Raw genomic sequence first — 20,636 nt, 5'->3', positions numbered from 1 at the left:
AACTCATATATAATCTACCAACCCATTTATTTATACGAGTTCACAGGTTGGCGGGTTCGTGGGTCAGATTTGGGTTCGTAGGTCAGATTCCATAAATAAAATTGACAATTAAATATGAATAAATTATTGATGGTTGATGCAAACATTTCTAAATTTTAGACACTTAAGTCTTAAACATCCAAATAAAAATTAAAAACATTTATAGAAACATGTTCAAACTAAACATTAATACAAACATAGATAATTCAAGTGCTAAATTAATAGCCACAATTCTCATTTTTTTTCTCTAAAAAAAACAAAGTCAATTCTCCATCACCATTTCGATACCTGATTTCGATCACAGAGTAACAAAGGTATTGTTAGAGCATTATATTGAGAACCTTGGAATCGTTACTTGTATCTGGATGTATTTTTTAGATTGTTGTAAATGACATTGAATTCAATTATTTGTAACCTCATATCGTGCCGTTTTGACGAAAGCTCATCAATATACTGATAAACACCTTTCCCGAATTTGTTGTGGGACTGGTTTAGAATAGATTTCCAAGAGGTATCCCCAAATCAAGCATTTCTTTTGAAGGAGTCTTCGTACACCGAAATCCAAGCATGAGTTTTCCTCCCAAAGTTGTGGGGTTTGGAAATTTAGTTGTTGTGAAAATTGTTCTATGGTGGGGAGTAAAAAAAATTGTATTCGAACATATTGTGGTGTGTATAGTAGAGGAAGAAAACAATGGTATGAAAAAAAAATTATGGTTAAATGATAATATTTATAGGAAGAACTGAATGATCTGATTTTTTTTTTATAAATGTTATAGCCATTTGTCATGGAAAACCCACCCCTCTATTTCAATTGGTGTTGCATTATGTACTACATGATCACGATCGTTGCACAACAATACTCCGAGAATGGTATGCACAACCATGCCTTGCACCTGCCCTGTGAATTAAAATCATCATATCCAATCTCTTCCCACATGTCCATTCCAATGGAGATGAAATATAATTTGACCAAAGATAAAGGGGTTTAAATGACAAAAACAGTAGCAGATGTGCTTAAATTGTGAAGTCACATTTGTTTGATGGCTTAAATGCATTAATTGTTATTATCATTTTGTACCCGAAAGAAACGAAAAACTCCAAAAGGACCTTCAAACTTCAACGCACGCCGTTTCTAGGGCACATTCAGAGTCGAGTTTAGTCAACGAGAAAATCTGCGACTGTGGAGTGTGGAGTTGATGCAATTACACGATTGTGAAAATGGAGCATTCATTATGGGGAAATCTACCGTTGTTGGTGAGAGCGAATTCGAAGGAATCCGTGGAGTTCATACTCCAAACCCTATGGAGAACTCGCAAAATTGGACTTGATTCAACCGATCGCGATGTCATCCGTGATATGCTTCAACTTCAAAATGATGCCGACCTCGATCCTGTAATTACCTTTTAATAGTTTTTGCTATAATTTTTCCGATGTTTTTTTTTTCCTAATTGCTAGTAAAGGTGTAATTTTGTAGCTTTTGGTATGCCTACGCATGTTGATTCGTAGATGTGTCTATGAGAACAACAATAAGGATGAAATACAGAAATTATTCCCTGAAGAAGTCTTGCCTGAGATACAGAGATTATTGACACTTCTCCTACAAAAGTTCCATAAGGAGTGGAGAGAAGATATAGCGAAAGATCAGGTACTCTTGGTTGATAATAATTTCGTTTTTACAGGATATATGAACTAGGGTTTCCCCTAAATCTGTTTTAACTTTCAGCTTCAGAGCAACACAGAGCCAAATTCAGGAGAAACAGATGTCAACTTTCAGTTGTCTAAAGATAGACTAGAGACGATGTTGAAGTCTATGTATTCTATGAGTGATCAACAATGAAGGTACATGATTTCATTCCCATAAGATTTTTTTGTTTGTTAGAAATGTGGACCATAATGGTTCTTGCGACTCAAATTCAAGAACATGATATGTGGCTTTGCCTAAATTTTGGTATATGTTGTTTGCTTAAATCTTATTTGAAATCTTGTAGTGTCATATTATGTACTTTGCCAAGTGGTTGTTTCCACCAATTTGTTATGTTGAAGATTAACTTGAAGTTTGTAATACACTAATGTAAACTATTCCAAAACTATTCTTCAACCAATCGAAAACCAAAGTGAAAAATGTATATCAAAATTCAAAACAAATGTAGAAACTAACAAAACACCAATGTATCGGTCTCTTCAACCTCTATAGATAAAACAAGAAACAAATAAAGTTAATATTAAACTTATTACATATAACAATGTTGTCGTCCTTTTTAACATATCATCATCAATGTAATTCACAATTGGGTTCCTTAATTTTTTCACCCAATCTTAGGTCAAAGCTTCAATTACGAAAGTTGAAAAGTTTGTTTTATGTGGGTCCAGCACATCACTGGTCTATGTTGAACGCCGACTCGGATGCCACCATGGACGGAGCTTGAACAATTAACGTTCTTATATAAAAAAAACAAAATTTGTTTTTGCAAATAAACACAAAAAATAACTAGAAAAAGAATTACAATTCAGCCCGACGACCTTTAAGGTCTTTAAATTCATCAATTACCGACTTCAAATCAATGTTTTCAGCAATTTTTCTTTCTATGTAAACCATCAAGTTGTTTGCGAGAAAGTCATCTGACATCGTATTGCGAAAACGGTTATTGAATATTTTCATTGCTGAAAATCTCATCTCTGTTGTTGCGGTAGAAGCTGGAAGTGTCAAGATTAACCGCACCACTCTATCAAATAAATAATATGTCTCACGTTTCTGACTTTCCACAAGACTCTTGCAAAAGTCAGCAATTGTTGAGACACCACTAAGCTTGGGATTCTTTGTTATGTCAATATTAAAAATTTCCAATTGATATCGTAATTGAATTCTCTCTTGCTCCGTAAAATCTTCGGGATAATACTTCTCAACAAGACGACAAATTTGATCAACTTTAATCACTTTAGGGTGTTCTTTTGAAACTAAAGTAGAACTAAGACTTAATAGCTCCATCGCCTGATCATTGAATCTATTATTCAACTCATGTAGTTGTTTGTCCAATGTGGCTGTAAACAAATCCACTCGATAAAAATGTTCAAAAGTAACATAATTATCTGTTTTTTCGAGGTCAGTATCGAGTAGAAGTATATGGAGCATTCATATCTGGCATATCTATTTGATGTTTTTCATAAAAAAAAAAAAACTTTATCTATGCAAGTAAAGAATCTCATCCCTTGTTTCTTAATTCATTTAGACCCTCCTTTGTTGCCGAAACTAACTCCATGGCATTAAGAATATCTTGGGATTTCTTTTGTAGAGCTTGAGAAAGTACATCAGTTTTCCCCATTACTTCCTTTATCAGGTGAAGAATAAACACAAACTTAAATGCTTTTAGGAAACAATAAGTTGCATCAGCATCTCCGCATTGAGAATAAGTAGTAGATACGTCATCAATTATTCCCTGTAGAACAACACGAGTACAATCAAACATGTTAAGCAAACTGCAAACAGAATGAAAATGAGAACCCCAACATGTATCACCAGCTCTTCTTAATGTCCCAACTTGATTCAATCCTTTGCCTGATTCGATTTCACCTAGTTCCAATAATTGTTCAATCTCAGTTGCCTTCGCCTTTTGTAACTCATCATAACGCTTACTCGAAGCACAAACTACATTAATTAAAAAAAATTAAGTTTGTGAAAAATTGGTGTACATGAATAATTTCCCTTGAAGCAGCTACCAAGGCTAGTTGTAATCTGTGAGCAAAGCAATGAACATAATATGCATAAGGACAATCCTTAAGAACAAGTGCCTGTAATCCATTCCATTCCCCTCTCATATTACTAGCACCATCATAACATTGGCCACAAATTTTACTAACATCAAACTGATTGTGCAAAAGTTGTCTCAACATATTTGTTTTTAGGGTTAATGATATGGTATCCCTAACATGAACCAAATCCAAAAACCTTTTTTCTCATATGATCCCTTCTACATCAACAAATCTCAAAACTATCGCCATTTGCTCTTTTTTAGACTCATCAACCATGACACAAAAATATGAATCACCCACTTCACTACGAATATGCTTTCTAACTTAATTTGCAATAATACTAAGAGTTTCTTTTTGAATTTCTCCAGAAGTATATTTTGAATGATAAGGAGCTTTCTCTAATATAACATTTGTAACTGCATCATTATAAGATGCTAGAAGTTTTAGTAGTTGCAAAAAATTACCACGATTTTTGGAATTAGGAGATTCATCATGCCCTAGTAAAGCACACACTTGGAATGTCAACCAACGAATTGTGTCAATCGAAGCTTTTAATCGTAAACGATTCTTCAATATTTGCTCTTCATTTTGCTTCATTATGATATTTTCAATGTGTGCTTCTTGGTTCATCAAATTTTCAGCAAATAAAACAACATTTCTTTGTTGTGAACAACCAATGTGCTTCAAGAATGCACAATTTTTCCCATCATTAACTTTCTTCCAATTGTCAAATCCTTTAACAATAAATGTATCATAACCATGGCACACACTTGGTTTATCATTAAATATAAAACAAATAAAACAATAAGATGCATGTGTTGTTGGAGGATATTCTAACCAATTATGGAAAATGTTGAACCAAGAATATTGGAATCTACGAGGATGTTTCTTTGAACCTTTAGCATTATATTCTTTAAGATGTATTTGGAAAGGTCCTAAACTCATATAAGCTCATCTTACTTCTTCCCTTAAATTAACCGGATAATCTCACATTTGTTTTCTTTTAGCAGGATCTCTTTCTAGTTGCTTAAGATTCACCTGGACCACCTCATTAGGATTTGATTGTGTAGCTTCATTCCTATCATTCTCTTGTTGATTTTCATGTTTTTGTGGTTGTGATTCACTTGTTGAAGCTTTGTGACGTTTAATCTCTTGACTTCATTCCTATAGGGGCGCACCATTTATGGGGCCAGAAGGGGTCCCCCCCTCCCCCCCTCTTACATTTTGGGCTAGAAGTAGAGTATATATATATATATATATATATATATATATATATATATATATATATATGTTTAATTTTCGGAATTATAGGCCTAACAATGTGAGTTTTGGGATGTGGCCCCTCCTGATTGGCTGATCCAATGTTCGTTTGCCAAGAAGCTGATCCGTGAGAGATAGAGAATCAATCATCGACATTCGCAATCGCTAGTCGCTAATCGCCAATCGAAGTTGTCGACTCCGCCAAATCGAAGTTGTCGTTGCCTGCTGGCTGTTGCGGTGCTACTACCTGCTGTTGTTCTGCATGATTGCATAGCTGCAATCCAATCCTCACCGTAATTTCTTCGCTAATCAGTAATCATGTATGTTTTCAGCTTTCAATTCGACTGCTGTTCTTGACTTCTTTCCCGTTTCATCCTTTCAGGGATTCAGAATTCTCTCTTTTATAATTTCTAATGTTGCACTTGTTTAGTTGTTGGATACTTGTAATTAGAATTTAGAAAGTTGGAATTGTTCAGGACTTTAGGAGCCCGTTTTGTTGCTTTTGTCTAGAATGAACTTATGAACTGATATGAAGATATCCTCTATATTTGATTGTTGTTGGAATTTTAGGAATCAACTAATTACACATTGTTAAATATTCTCTTCTTGGTTTAAGTAATTAGTGATGAATGATGAGCATTGCTTATTTTCTTATGTTAATCTAATATGTGATATAAGTTAAAGGACTTAATAGTGGATTAACTGATTTTGAATGAATTGTTTTTTTATTTTGATTTTTATAGATACAATCATGGGAAATATGAAAACCATTCATTCTTTCTTCAAAATAAATGTTGATAATGAAGAAAGTCATGATAAAAATCAAGAGATTAAACGTCACAAATCTTCAACAAGTGAACCACAACCACAAGAACATGAAAATCAACAAGAGAATGATAGGAATGAAGCTACACAATCAAATCCTAATGAGGTGGTCCAGGTGGATCTTAAGCAACTAGAAAGAGATCCCGCTAAAAGAAAACAAATGTGAGATTATCTGGTTAATTTAAGGGAAGAAGTAAGACGAGCTTATATGAGTTTAGGACCTTTCCAAATACATCTTAAAGAATATCATGCTAAAAGTTCAAAGAAACATCCTTGTAGATTCCAATATTCTTGGTTCAACATTTTCCCTAATTGGTTAGAATATTCTCCAACAACACATGCATCCTATTGTTTTATTTGTTTTATATTTAACGATAAACCAAGTGCGTGTCATGATTATGATGCATTTAATGTTACAAGATTTGACAATTGGAAGAAAGTTAATGACGGGAAAAATTGTGCATTGTTGAAGCACATTGGTTGTTCACAACATAGAAATGTTGTTGCATTCGCTGAAAATTTGATGAGCCAAGAAGCACACATTGAAAATATCATAATGAAGCAAAACGAAGAGCAAATATTAAAGAATCGTTTACGATTAAAAGCTTCGATTGACACAGTTCGTTGGTTGACATCCCAAGCGTGTGCTTTACGACCATGATGAATCTCCTAATTCCAAAAATCATGCTAATTTGTTGCAACTACTAAAACTTCTAGCATCTTATAATGATGAAGTTGCAAATGTTATATTAGAGAAAGCTCCTTATAATTCAAAGTATACTTCTGGAGAAATTCAAAAAGAAATTCATAGTATTATTGCAAATTAAGATAGAAAACATATTCGTAGTGAAGTGGGTGATTCATATTTTTGTGTCATGGTTGATGAGTCATGGGATGAGTCTACAAAAAAGTAAATGACGATAGTTTTTAGATTTTGTTAATGTAGAAGGGATCATACGTGAAAGGTTCTTGGATTTGGTTCATGTTAGGGATACCTTATCATTAACCCTAAAAACAAATATGTGGAGACAACTTTTGCACAATCAGTTTGATGTTAGTAAAATTTGTGGCCAATGTTATGATGGTGCTAGTAATATGAGAGGGGAATGGAACGGATTACAGGCACTTGTTCTTAAGGATTGTCCTTATGCATATTATGTTCATTGCTTTGCATACAGATTACAACTACCCTTGGTAGCTACTTCAAGGGAAATTATTCATGTACACCAATTTTTCACAAACTTAATTTTTTTAATTAATGTAGTTTGTGTTTCCAGTAAGCATCATGATGAGTTACAAAAGGCGAAGGCAACTGAGATTGAACAATTATTGGAACTAGGTGAAATCGAATCAGGCAAAGGATTGAATCAAGTTAAGACATTAAGAAGAGCTGGTGATACATGTTGGGGTTCTCATTTTCGTTCTGTTTGCAGTTTGTTTAACATGTTTGATTGTACTCGTGTTGTTCTCCAGGGAATAATCGATGACTTGTCTACTACTTATTCTCAACGCCGAGATGCTGATGCAACTTACGGTTTCCTAAAATCATTTAAGTTTGTGTTTATTCTTCACCTGATAAAGGAAGTAATGGGGAAAACTGATGTACTTTCTCAAGCTCTACAAAAGAAATCCCAAGATATTCTTAATGCCATGGAGTTAGTTTCGGCAACAAAGGAGGGTCTAAATGAATTAAGAAACAAGGGATGAGATTCTTTACTTGCATAGATAAAGTTTTTTTTTTATGAAAAACATCAAATAGATATGCCAGATATGAATGCTCCATATACTTCTACTTGATACTGACCTCGAAAAACAGATAATCATGTTGCTTTTGAACATTTTTATCGAGTGGATTTGTTTACAGCCACATTGGACAAACAACTACATGAGTTGAATAGTAGATTCAATGATTAGGCGGTGAAGCTATTAAGTCTTAGTTCTACTTTAGTTTCAAAAGAACACCCGAAAGTGATTAAAGTTGATCAAATTTGTCGTCTTGTTGAGAAGTATTATCCCGAAGATTTTACGGAGCAAGAGAGAATTCAATTACGATATCAATTGGAGATTTTTAATATTGACATAACAAAGAATCCCAAGCTTAGTGGTGTATCAACTATTGCTGACTTTTGCAAGGGTCTCGTGGAAACTCAGAAACGTGAGACATATTATTTGCTTGATAGATTGGTGCGGTTAATCTTGACACTTCCAGCTTCTACCGCAACAACAGAAAGGGGATTTTCAGCAATGAAAATATTCAAGAACCGTCGTCGCAATACGATGTTGGATGGCTTTCTCGCAAACACCTTGGTGGTTTACATAGAAAGAGAAATTGCTGAAAACATTGATTCGAAGTCGGTAATTGAGGAATTTAAAGACCTTAAAAGCCGCCGGGCTGAGTTGTAATTCTTTTTCTAGTTATTTTTTGTGTTTATTTGCAAAACCAAATTTGGTATTTTTGTATGTAAAAACGTTAATTTTAGTTTATAATACTTCCCCCCACCCCCCCAAAAAAAAAAAAATTGTTCCAGCTTCGCCCCTATATATATATATATATATATATATATATATATATATATATATATATATATATATATGCTTATGTTATTCTATTCAAAGTAATTATTGTGTTATTGTATGCATAAATGTGGGTCAATCATATTTACTTATTTTAAGAAAGTGATTAATATATATTATTGAATTAAATATAATTGAAAAATATCATCTTAATTAATTATAAGGGTAATTTAGTCAATTAATATAGATTTAATAAAGGAAAATTGTATTTTTTAAGGGATCATAGATTTTATTAATTTTAAAAATCCAATTTTACGAATTATAATTTTTTTAATTTGGACATTCTGACAGAATATGTTTATGAGTATATTCAAAAATAAAAATATTTTTAAACCATAAAAAATAAAAATATTCTTGTACCTATTTCTTGACCATGAATTTAAAAACTTCTTGTAGAATAACAAATTCTTGAACAATCAAATGAAGAATAAAAACAAAAAATACATTATTTCTTATAGAGTACAGGTAACAATTGTTAAGAATTACATTTATTGTTAAAGAATAAAACTAAAAAAGGTTTTAAAACGGGAAAGAAAACATCAAAATCTAACAATGACTAATGCATTCTAAAAGAATAATGTGGTTCGTTTCAATTTTGTGGCCCGTTTTCAAGCATCAACTTCTGTGATTCCAACAGAATTGGAATTCGTGATTCCATTCCAATAGAATTTGAATTCGTGATTCCATTCCAATAGAATTGGAATCTCACCAATAAAACTAAAAAAACTTTTCGTGCTACATCAAGTGAATCTTCAGGTGGAATGTGCTCTTCTCTTTCCTAAATAAGATAAATGTCATTAAAGATTAAACCAGACATTAATAATCTTGATTTTGAAAGAATAATTAAGGAAGTGAAAATGAAGATACCTTCATGAGTTGTTGGATGAAGTAAGTAACATCTGTTCCTGAAATGGGTATTGACTTAATACTACTCCCAATAGCATAACCTTCTACAACAGGAACAACATGTGTAGCACCATCTCCAACATCCACCACAACACCTGTCATCTCACACTAAGCAAAAGCATATAATGTTTTAAACATTACAAATTACCAAATAAACTCAAGAATCAAGATTAAAGATTAAAAATTAAAGATCCAAAAAACTAACCTTCTTTCTGGTGTATCATGCAACAAGAGCAAGAACAGGCTGCACAGCTATATAAAGCCATGGAACATTGAATGTCTCAAACATAATCTCACTATTGTTGGAACGTTCAAGAAAGGCTCCACATTACCAACAAATCCCATTTTTGTATACCTGTAATACCATTATAAGTTCAATTGTTAGGTCGGATTTTCTTGAGTAATTTTATCAAACAGGTGGTCTGCAAACTGTAAAAGGAGTACTGGTTTAGTAAACATTGTTGAAAGGGTGGGGCAAAACATGCTACAATCACTAGGTTGAATTCGGCGACAGAAATATAAACAATTCGATTCCCTTACCGGACTTAACCTTCCACTTGAACAAAACAACATTATCAATAGCTCTGAGAGACTGGAAAATGCAAGGCCGATGCACAGGGACTTCACTTCACTGAAATTGCTCAGAAACTAAATGGTGGGTCGAAAAGACTCACTGTGAATCGAAGAAATTACAAATGGAAGTGGCCTACTTGGGGTGACGATCATACCTTGGAGAAAGTGAAGGGGTCTTATCAAGAGATTCAAGAGCTTATTAGGAAATCGGTCGTCATCGACATCATGGGCAGTGTTCTTATCTGGAATGTTAGGGTCTAAGAATGGAGCAATGAAGGAAATCGTGTCGACTTGAATTACAATCGAGGAGAAACGTCTGGAAACGAGATAGCAAGAGCAAAGGGTTTTCAAATCGATTAATTTGTTTAATATCAGTAGGAGGAAGAAAAAGGCGGATTTAACAGGGTTAATAAGAAACCGATCCCTAAAATAAAGGGATTATTTATAGAATTGATTTACCAAATTACTAAATTACCCTCATTGATTTATTTATTTATTTAATGTTGATTGGCCTACATTTATGCATACAATAACACAATAATTACTTTAAATACCTGAACCTAGCTATATATATATATATATATATATATATATATATATATATATATATATATATATATATATATATATATATAGAGAGAGAGAGAGAGAGAGAGAGAGAGAGAGAGGTTTAAATGAGAACCATAAAAGATTAAGAACCCCAATTAATTAGTAAATATTTACACGATGCTCTTATTAAACATGTTAATATCCTAATTTTTTGTGTTTTTGGTATGAAAAGAGCAAACTTATAGTTTTTACAGTCTAGTATTTTCATTCATATATGATCTCATATTTTAACACAAAACCTATATAAAATACATATTTACACAGTCCATTTACAATTTAATGCAAAAAATTCACAACTTAATACAAATTGTTTTATAATAGTTCACTAATTCAAAGAAGTCAGAAACTCAAACTCTACCACCATATGTCGCCACCTACCACCAGTATAAACATAGCAACCGTCATTTTTTTCAAATCAAATCTATAAATAAAGCCATGCATTAACAACTTAAATACTACATTCATTGTTTAATAAAACCTATTAATTAACTCGTTTTGAATTTAATGCAAAACAATTATAAAAACTAGTGGATTCTTACAAATTTATACACTAAAAAATAAATATATTCGTAAGAAAATTAACAAAAAAATTTATACATAAATCATTCATATTTTAACACAAATAATAAAAAATTCACAGCAAAATGCAGTCAATTCACAATTTAAACATAAATTCATAGTTTAATGCAGTCAATTCACATTTTTAAACACAAAAATCACAGTTTAATATAAAAAATTTATAGTTTAATATAGTCAATTTCACAATTTAATGCCGTTAATTTAAAGTTTAAAATACAAAAAACACAACTTAATACATAAAATTCACAGTTTATTACAATAAATTTACAGTTTAATACAAAAATATAAATTCACAACAATAATATCAATTTAAAACTCTTAATACAGACAATTCACAATTTAATATACGAAATTCACAGCTTAATATAATAAATTCACAATTTAAGACAAACTTTTTTTATATTTATAGTCATATTTGCAAATTAAAATTATATTTAGACGTTAATATATGAAGACATTTATATGTATTAAATTGTGAATTTAATATATTAAGTCGTGAATAAAATTTACAACGTAATAAATACACAATTCATAGTTTAGTATACAAAATTAACCTGATACATTGTTTGCATCACATAAATTCACAGTTTAATAGAGCTTTTTATAACTCTCATTCATAATTTAATAATCAGTTTAGGACTCTCATTCATTGTATTTATAACATAAAAACATATTAATTCACGCATTCACAGTAACTAACTTAAATATAACTAAACATCAGTTGAAACATTAAAACATCATAGTCCAAAGCTTAAAAAAAATCAAAATTCATATTATTTGAGAAAACACTAACATAATAACACACATTTTAAATTCAATTCACAGCTTAACAACAATAAACATAAAGTGAATAAAAACTTGATGCAAACATTATAAAAGAACATAATAAACATGGATTAACAACTTAATAGTAGAAAAAAACTATGTTTAACAAAAATAAACAACAAATGAGAGATTAGAATATTAAATTCACAACTTAACAGAAAGAAAAGAAGTAAACAAATATCAACATACCTGATGCAAATATGGTGTTGTTTCACTAAAGATCAGAGAGAAAAAGATGGAGTTGAGTTGGCGGTGCTACACCGGAGCGGTAAGGTAGCAGTTATGGTGGCAGTTGACATCGATCTCAAATCTAGTCCGTCAATCTCGTCAAAAGTCGTAGATATGAAGGCATAAATCATAGACCCATAAGCGAAAATGTAACACCCAAAATTTTCAAATAATTTTTCACAATTTAAATCATACTTTCATTCATTAAATAATATTAAACATAATGTATCCACTGTCAACATAGTAAGACATATCCCAGAATCATATAAACAAAAGCTCCATGAGTGTGTGCAGATCATGTCGGCACCTTCCTGCGATCATCATTGGTACCTGAAACACATACACAAAACTCTGTAAGCATAAATGCTTAGTGAGTTCCCCAAAATACCACATAACACATATCAGCCACTCAAGGCTGTAACTCTGATGACCCTCTGGTCGAATATCTCTGTGGGACCCTCTTGGTCCCATAACTCTGTGGACCCACTGGTCCTAACTCTGTAAACTCTGAATCATGCATATCACATATCACATAGAAATCACAACACATAAATAGCATACAAGATACACTGCCATATAGATTTGATTACCACTCTAGGTAAAGTATAGTGAGAAGACTCACCTCAAGAATCTCGATAAAATCTCGATATCAGAATACTGCCCTAGCCTCCGCCTAGTCACAATAATAAATTACACTAAATAAATGTCTCTTCACAAATTGGATATTCTCTCATGCAAATCCCTAGAAGGGTAAAATACCATTCTACCCCTCTACAGGCCGAAAGGCCAATTTGTTGACAACCCTAAAAGTCAACCAAAAGTCAACTATCCATTTTGACCAGACTCGCCAAGTGCATACGACGACTCGGCGAGTCCCATCGTCCCCACAGACTCTTCCCTTTCTAAGCCTCACTCGACTCACTGAGTCACCCCTCAACTCACCGGGTCACCACTAGAGTCAGACCCTGGGGCAACCCGGTCCGACTCGTCGAGTCTACATATGGACTCGGCGAGTTTCCTCCATGGACTTGCTCAAACAACCTCCTGAGGTCATATCTGCTTAGCCAAATCATAAATCTAACCCTTAAACACTCAAAAGTCACGTAAAGGTGCAACCTTTACGTGCATGCAACCTTTATCAAGCCTCAAATGGAGAAATAACACTAGAAATGGCAACCTAGTCTCCAATTCCTTATTTGCTTGCAAAAAGCTGGAAGATAATGGCTCTAGGGACCTCTCATGGTCCAGACCTGATGTTATTCATACCAAGGGGACCTCATACTCACTAGATCTCATAAAATTATGAGGGAAGAACCCTAAAACTATGAAATCCACCATATGAACGTGAAATGGAAAGAATTATACCTCCAAAGACAATATCTCAAGATGATTAGCTCCAATTCAAGCTCCCTTCACGTTCTAGATGGATCATCTCTTCTTCCTCTAGCAAAATCACCCCAAAAATGAAGATTATAAGCCCTCTCTTGCACTCAAGCCTTCCTCACTCTCTCTAGGGTTTCTCTGGAACAAGGTGGCCGCAAATGAAGGCCATAAGGGCTTTTAAATAGGATCCAAGACCGGGGATTAGGGTTTTTCCTAATCAGCACCAACTCGGCGAGTCAGGTCCCCGACTCGTCGAGTCCGCTCGTGAAAACGCATCAATAGATCAGACTCTACTCGATGAGTTGAGGCATCAACTCGTCGAGTTCCTCAATAAAACAATAAATAAATAATTAAATTAACATACCCGAACTCATGATGTTACAGAAAATCATAGATATGTTGTCAGAAATCATAGATCTAACATCGGATATCATATATCTAGATTAAACCGCTGATGAAAACAAAGGATTTTGGAGGTTGGAGACATACATCTATGGTTGGTAGAGGTGGTGGTAGACCAAATCTGAACAGATCTGGTGGTCTTTCATGGAAATCGAGAAAAAAAAAAGATGGTGGCGAGATAAAGATGTGTCATCAGAGCTCATAGATCTGAACATAAGTGGTGGCAAAAATCAATGGTGGGGTAGATCTGATGTGGTGGTGGAGTAGATCTAGACTTGAAATGCATCAAACACACCAGATCTGATGTAGATCTGGTGGAAACACACCAAAAAATGAGGAGCAAAAAGATGATGTTGGAATATGATGGTGACGATGGTCGGAGCCGACATCGATCAACGACGGTGGCGAAGGTAGGTGGCGGGGTGGTAGTTGATGATGATAGATGGAGGGTTTGTGTTTGAGATTTTGAAGGTGAGTGGGAGTGTTTGGATGCAAGAAAAATAACTCAGATCTTATTTTGTAGTTTAAGTTTAGAGGTTCTTAGGGTTCTTAACCTTTAGGGGTTTTCATTATATATATATATATATATATATATATATATATATATATATATATATATATATATATATATATATATATATATATATATATATATATATATATGTTTTAAAGTTATAATTGTGCATGGATCTTAGACTACTTCCATTGGTTGGTTTTAGGCGAGCCCTTTGTTGTTTTACGATAAAAAAATAAAAAAATTTAATTTAACTTTGGTGGCATAGGCCATGTCTGCGTGCGTGCGACCTGAGCTCACAAAATCTTGCATAAATGATAATCTTCTTGACCATGTGTTCATCAAATAAATGGATGAATATATATATATATATATATATATATATATATATATATTCTTTGGATAAGAATATATATATTTTGGATAAAAATATTTATCAACTAAAGTTCAAATTTGAAGTACATATCTCCTTTCGATGAATGCCCAGAAAAATTGAAATAATAAATAATATTATTTAGATTTTGAGACAAAAGAACATTGTTTCAATAAAAAAAAAATACTAAATTTTTTATATTTTCTCTCTTTATAAATAGAGTATAATATCGATATACTTCATATCTCATTTCAACCTTTCATTTTCTAAACTCATTTGATTTTTTTGATGATATGGATCCAAATTTCATTTTAAATCTTGATAATTCTCAAGATTATCAAAACTTTCAAAGCTATGAAACTTCACAATTTTTCTCAAATCCCAATCAACTCTCTATCACTAAAAATATTCAAATCTCCCAAGAAAAAACCCAAGAGGCGAAAAATAGAACATTGATGAAGATATCGCTTTAATGATATTATTTTATCTTTAATGAAGATGAGTGTCATGGAAAAAATCAAAGAAAACATCAAAATGGTCACGCCTAAAGGAGCTATATGATGTAGATCAGGCGGAAAACCCATGAAAGCTTGGTAACATGAACATAACTCAAATGAAATGTTGTTATAAACGACTTAATGAACGGCTTATTATTATTATTTTTATAGGTTTTAGAGTTTTGGGTTAGTTTTGAGGTGAAATTGAAGTCGTTAGGATTTGTTTAAGATTTTACCACTTTATAAGAATTAGAGATTAAGGATATGTTTAACAAAAAATAGTTTAGAGATTTTAAAAAAAGATCGAATTAAAGGAGAAGTTTTGGATGGTAGTCCATGATTAAGAGTTTTATTTTATAACAAAAAACTTCTAATCCAAAAGATACTTTAAATATATTTTTTGAATTTTTTCTTTTTATATAATTTTAAACGTTAACTATTTTTGTCAAACTCTTTTACACAAATAAAATTTACAACTTACAACTATCAAATATTTTTGCCAAAACCTTTTAACTATTAGCTTTTATGTAATTGTAAACATTAATTGCTTTTGCTAAACATTTCCATACAAATAAAAGTTGCACCTTTCGCCTACCAACTATTTTTTGGCAAACATACCCTAATTCTTTCTAAGAATAAAGATTGTTCTTGAGTGTCATATTCTTTCGTTTCCAGTTATTTATGGTATGTATATTTCTGCATCATTTGGTATAAGGGTCTACCTCAGATGGTGGATTATGGAAGAGTGTACATAGTTATTTATTGTCACAATATGAGTTGCGACAAATGTTTGTGTGATGTCGATTTTTGAGAGGATGTCTGGTAGTTGTAGTAGTAGGGCTGAAAATTATGGAGAAAATAAAAAACTTGAAATCATACCGAACCAAACTCAAACTAAGTCTAGATATATCACACAATACATTGTTCCTACTTTCATCCTAATCGGTATTCGGTGCAATCCGATTTGGTTCCAATGTTTTTCCAGAAGTATCAATCACAAATAAAAAGTTTAATAGTTTCCTGTTAACTCTTGAACTCTTAATCATGTCCATTCCTAACTTATAAGAATATTCATAAAGGAAATTTCTAGAAAAGTCTTAATATTTTGGTTCAGGTTATGAAAAAAGTCTCAAATTTTGTTTTGTTAACAAAAACTCCAATTATTGAATAAAAAAATTCAAATCAACCCTTTTTTTTTACCTGCAAACCATTTTTTACTCGGTTACTTCCAGAAAAAGTCTCATTATTTGACCTAGTTTATGAAAAAATCCCATTTTTTTTTCACTTCAACTCTTTTACCCTTTCACTAAAACTCTGGAAATTTCTCGGTTGAAATTATGAATTGAAATAAATGTCATTAAGCTCCATAAAAATAATGATCAAAATCCTCTATAACTGATTATTTGCCACAAAGGATCAAAGTCCTCTATAATCGGTTATATACCATAAAACAATGATGTTAGCATCATTTTGAACTCATCATCGTCCACATTATTCATTTCTCACAAACCAACCAATACAATAGTTGATTAGATGAGGTTGTACGGATTCTAAAGAAGAATATGAGTTTTATCCTTAAATATTAAGCATATATAAACAATTCCGCCATTGATCAATTACTTCACATGCCAATAAATTTAAATTTTGGAGCTCCAAATCAACCAAGACCGTAAGAAATACGGTGTTTATTCTTCTATTGATTCACTTCTATGATCACTTTTAGTTTGATACATGAATGTATAAAGTGAATATATGCTTAAGATTTAAGGATAAAACTCATATTCTTTTTGAGAATCCGTGCAGCCTCACCTAACATAATATTATATTGATTGGTTTGTCATTTAGTCAATCGTTTCTTATATGAACATAAGAGTTGGTTTTTCTTTAATCTACTTTTAGGTAGATTGTAATAAAGGTGTTCAACACATAATTTGAATATCTTATAATACCTGTAACATAAATTTATGTGAGAAATGAATGATATGGACAATGATGAGTTCAAAGTAATGCTAGTGTCATTCTTTTATGGCAAATAATTTGTATATATAGGACTTTGATAATTAGTTTTACAGAGCTTAATGACATTTATTCCTATTCATAATTTCAACCAAAAATATATCTAGATTTTAAGTGAAAGTAATATTAAAAAAAAGTTGAAGTAATTTTTTTTGAGACTTTTTCATAAACCGGACCAAATAAAGAGACTTTTTTGGAAGTAATCAGGTAAAAAATGTAACATCTATAAAATTCGAGCCAATTTAAAACTTTTTAAATCATTTAAAACCATTCAGTTATTACAATTTGTTTTCAAAATAGTTTAAACATCAGAGTTCCCAGAAATCATAATCATTAATCGAGGAAGTGTACGGTCATGCCTTCGCCTTCCCGCGGCCATCCGCTGAACCTGAAACAATAAACTGAAACTGTAAACCCGAAAGCTTAGTGAGCTACCCCTAAAATACAAATCTCATATAACCATAATCATATCATATCAACAAATACAAAATAGCATGAATAATGAGCCTTCAAACTGACTGGACCGCCTTGCAGGGCCTATAGCCTATCTGGGCTGCTCCCGAGCCTTCGGCACGTCTGGACCGCTTCGCAGGGCCTGCAACCTATCCGGACCGCTCGCTAGGCCTTCGGCCTAACTGAACCCCTTTGCAGGGCCTTCAGTTTATCCAGACCGCCCTGGGTATGTTGGCCTTCATCACATAGCATGACCGCCTCAACCCAACCCGAACCATACAAACATGTGCACATAAATATCATACGCCAGCTCATATCATGTAACAGTCAAACTGATCTAAAATATCACTAATCATAGTAACATCCCAATAACCGAGATACAGACCTAACTGGTCACTAACATAGCATCATACTATAATTAGGTCGCTAACCTAACCAGGTCACTAAGCATAAGCATATCACCATCCTAACTACCAGGATGTAAATCTAGCAGATCAATAAATATATCAAGCAAATACCCGGATACAAATCCGATAAAGGGCCGGCCTTGGTGTCTTAGACCCAGTTGATATAGTGAGGATAACTCACCTCACACTGTCGACTTGAAGATAACTCAAACTCTCAGATCGCCGACACAAACTCCACCACCTATATCCACCATAGAACCATGCTTGTAAATTTCCAATTTCCCAAAATGTCCCCAAAAGTTAACTGGTCAACCCTTGGTCAAAGTCAAAGTCATCGGTCAAGGTCAACAGTCCATGTTGACCTCAACTCGTTGAGTACCCTCAGCTACTCGCCGAGTTCCTTGCATAACTTGCCAACTTGTCGAGTCACTAGAGTGACTCGTCGAGTTCCTAAGGTTTGCGACTGTAAACTCCTTGGCCGACTCGTCGAGTTTCCCTTGCAGCTCACCAAGTTCATACATGTCCAAAGGTTAGGAAAACCCTAGCCGACTCGTCAAGTCACTCATCTGACTCGCCGAGCCCACAACAATCTTCATAGGACTCGCCGAGTTGACCATGCGACTCGTCGAGTCCCTTCAGTCCTTCATCCATACAGATGCTTTTTAAGCCATGCTAAGGTTCCATATTGTAGATCCAGCTTCCCAAGGCATGTTTATCATGTAAAGTTGCAAACTTTTCGTGCATGCAAAGCTCTAAAGTCTTAAAATGACAAAACTAAGCTTGCAAAGAAGTCTTACACTTGAAGGGAGGTTCATACTTGCCAAAGCTGACAACTTTATGGACTTAAAGACCCAAGATAGTTCAGATTTGAAGTTGCAACTTCAGATCTTAGCTCAAACACAAGAAAAACTTCCTAAAATCCACCCAAAAGAGATCTAGAATGAAATGAGGCCAAGATAACAACATAATACCTTCCAAAGGATGTCAACTGAGGTAGATCTATGATTCCCACGCGTTCCTTGCTTCTAGTTACTGGTTCCCCAAACTTTTCTTACCAAAATCCTTCTTCAAAGCTTAAGACACACAAATGGAGCACACTCACATGAGTTAGGGCTATGGAGTATCAAGAGGCTGTGAAGGGGAGGCCGGGGAGGCCAATGATCCTTTAAATAGGGTGCAAAACCCCAGGAATAAGGGTTTCATCCTCCAACTCCTACTCGTCGAGTCCCTACTTGGACTCGGCGAGTAGGTCACTTAAACACGTGGACCAACCCGCTGCTACTTGACGGGTCGGGCAACCAACTCGTCAAGTAGACCTTGAAATCATGAAAATTTAACCATAAATCAATACTTTGGGAATCGGGGCGTTGCAAAAAATGGTTTACATATTCAAAATGGCTGATTTGAATTTTTTATTCGGTAATTGAGACTTTTTTGTAAACAAAATATAATTTGGGACTTTCTCATAAACTGGACAAAAATATTGAGACTTTTCTGGTGATTTACGTTATTCATAATATTAAATAAAATAGAATATAATAATAAATTGGTTCATATAATGCAATATGTTATACATCTCACGGGCCACGAACCACCTCCACCTCCACCTAGCCATCACGACTAACGAACAAACTCCGATATACCTAGCACGACCACAAAGAGAGAACGAAGAAAGAGAGGGGGGAGGGGAAGAAGTAGAAGGCTGAGAGAGACACTCTCTCTAATTGGTCGTTGTTGTTCCTCTTCCCCACCACGAAAACGCCCGACCACGATAGGTCCAGGTGGTGTGCATGAACAACGTTTGTGGCCATGTAGACCACGAGTCTCTTCGTCGTTGGTATACCGGAAGGTCTAATGTTCGACTTATAACCATCGTTAGTGCGTGTATGATACATCCAAATAAATGTGAAATACAATATTATAATGATGCATAAGCCTTTCTAAACAAATGAGAAAAGGGAAAATGGAGGCAAATTCTACTGTTTAAGTGTTTATCCCACAAGTTTCATTATTCTTAATTTTCGTCTAATTTCCAATTTACTTTTATCATTTTACTAGTTTATAACCCGTGGGAACCATGGTTATAAAATTAATTAAACTTTTATAATAAAAATTTAATTATTAATCAGTTATTTTAAATAAATCATTTTAAATAAATTATTAATTAAGAGATATATCAAAATTTTAAAGTTATTATAACTTCAAATTTAACATATAATTAGAAAATGTAAATTTGAATTTTGAAATGAGTTGCCTAATATATCTATATGACACATGACATGATATTAATAATGAGTTGTATTAGAGTGACAGTTGACAAAAGGATATTAAAATTATTCATTTATTAGAATAAGAATTAAAAAAACCATGTGTTGGTTTAGTATTTTAATTCTAGGAACTTTTAATCAATTTTAATTTCTGAAACT

General features: G+C 33.2%; 3 protein-coding genes across 3 annotated transcripts; 2 read left to right on the top strand and 1 right to left on the bottom strand.

Annotated features, from left to right (window-relative positions):
• Positions 1 to 1,104: 1,104 nt before the first annotated feature.
• LOC145102605 (uncharacterized) lies at positions 1,105 to 2,067 on the top strand. The gene is made up of 3 exons (XM_079040051.1): positions 1,105 to 1,431; positions 1,514 to 1,684; positions 1,763 to 2,067. The coding sequence occupies exons 1-3, from the start codon at positions 1,258 to 1,260 to the stop codon at positions 1,874 to 1,876; spliced, it is 459 nt and encodes a 152-aa protein (XP_078896177.1). The 5' UTR covers positions 1,105 to 1,257; the 3' UTR covers positions 1,877 to 2,067.
• A 472-nt stretch (positions 2,068 to 2,539) lies between these two features.
• Positions 2,540 to 4,967, bottom strand: LOC145098841 (uncharacterized). Its single transcript, XM_079036440.1, has 4 exons — positions 4,825 to 4,967; positions 4,251 to 4,555; positions 3,269 to 3,682; positions 2,540 to 3,078 (listed from the first exon to the last, which is right to left on the bottom strand). The coding sequence occupies exons 1-4, from the start codon at positions 4,965 to 4,967 to the stop codon at positions 2,540 to 2,542; spliced, it is 1,401 nt and encodes a 466-aa protein (XP_078892566.1).
• An 830-nt stretch (positions 4,968 to 5,797) lies between these two features.
• On the top strand, positions 5,798 to 8,274 carry LOC145098840 (uncharacterized). Its single transcript, XM_079036439.1, has 8 exons — positions 5,798 to 6,033; positions 6,256 to 6,494; positions 6,589 to 6,681; positions 6,818 to 6,961; positions 7,050 to 7,065; positions 7,149 to 7,296; positions 7,345 to 7,536; positions 7,786 to 8,274. Exons 1-8 carry the CDS (start codon positions 5,798 to 5,800, stop codon positions 8,272 to 8,274), a joined length of 1,557 nt encoding a protein of 518 aa, XP_078892565.1.
• The last annotated feature ends 12,362 nt before the right edge of the window (positions 8,275 to 20,636 follow it).

This window comes from Lactuca serriola, chromosome 4, assembly GCF_051521515.1.
Source record: "Lactuca serriola cultivar US96UC23 chromosome 4, Lser_US96UC23_V15, whole genome shotgun sequence".
NCBI classification, from domain to species: domain Eukaryota; kingdom Viridiplantae; phylum Streptophyta; class Magnoliopsida; order Asterales; family Asteraceae; genus Lactuca; species Lactuca serriola.
The sequence above is the reverse complement of the archived record's forward strand: the minus strand, read 5'-3'. Positions and strand labels throughout refer to the sequence as shown.

Excerpts from the sequence above, each read along its gene's own strand:
- LOC145098841 (XM_079036440.1), bottom strand. The coding sequence starts at position 4,967 with ATGGTGCGCCCCTATAGGAATGAAGTCAAGAGATTAAACGTCACAAAG. Across the intron at positions 3,683-4,250 it reads TCCTAATTCCAAAAATCGTG|TTTGTGCTTCGAGTAAGCGT; the intron begins GTAATTTTTTGC and ends TAATTAATGTAG. Across the intron at positions 3,079-3,268 it reads AGTTTCGGCAACAAAGGAGG|CCACATTGGACAAACAACTA; the intron begins GTCTAAATGAAT and ends ATTTGTTTACAG.
- LOC145098840 (XM_079036439.1), top strand. The coding sequence starts at position 5,798 with ATGGGAAATATGAAAACCATTCATTCTTTCTTCAAAATAAATGTTGAT. Across the intron at positions 6,034-6,255 it reads CCCGCTAAAAGAAAACAAAT|TGCGTGTCATGATTATGATG; the intron begins GTGAGATTATCT and ends CGATAAACCAAG. Across the intron at positions 7,297-7,344 it reads GGGGTTCTCATTTTCGTTCT|GGAATAATCGATGACTTGTC; the intron begins GTTTGCAGTTTG and ends GTTGTTCTCCAG.
- LOC145102605 (XM_079040051.1), top strand. The coding sequence starts at position 1,258 with ATGGAGCATTCATTATGGGGAAATCTACCGTTGTTGGTGAGAGCGAAT. Across the intron at positions 1,432-1,513 it reads ATGATGCCGACCTCGATCCT|CTTTTGGTATGCCTACGCAT; the intron begins GTAATTACCTTT and ends GTAATTTTGTAG. Across the intron at positions 1,685-1,762 it reads AAGATATAGCGAAAGATCAG|CTTCAGAGCAACACAGAGCC; the intron begins GTACTCTTGGTT and ends TTTAACTTTCAG.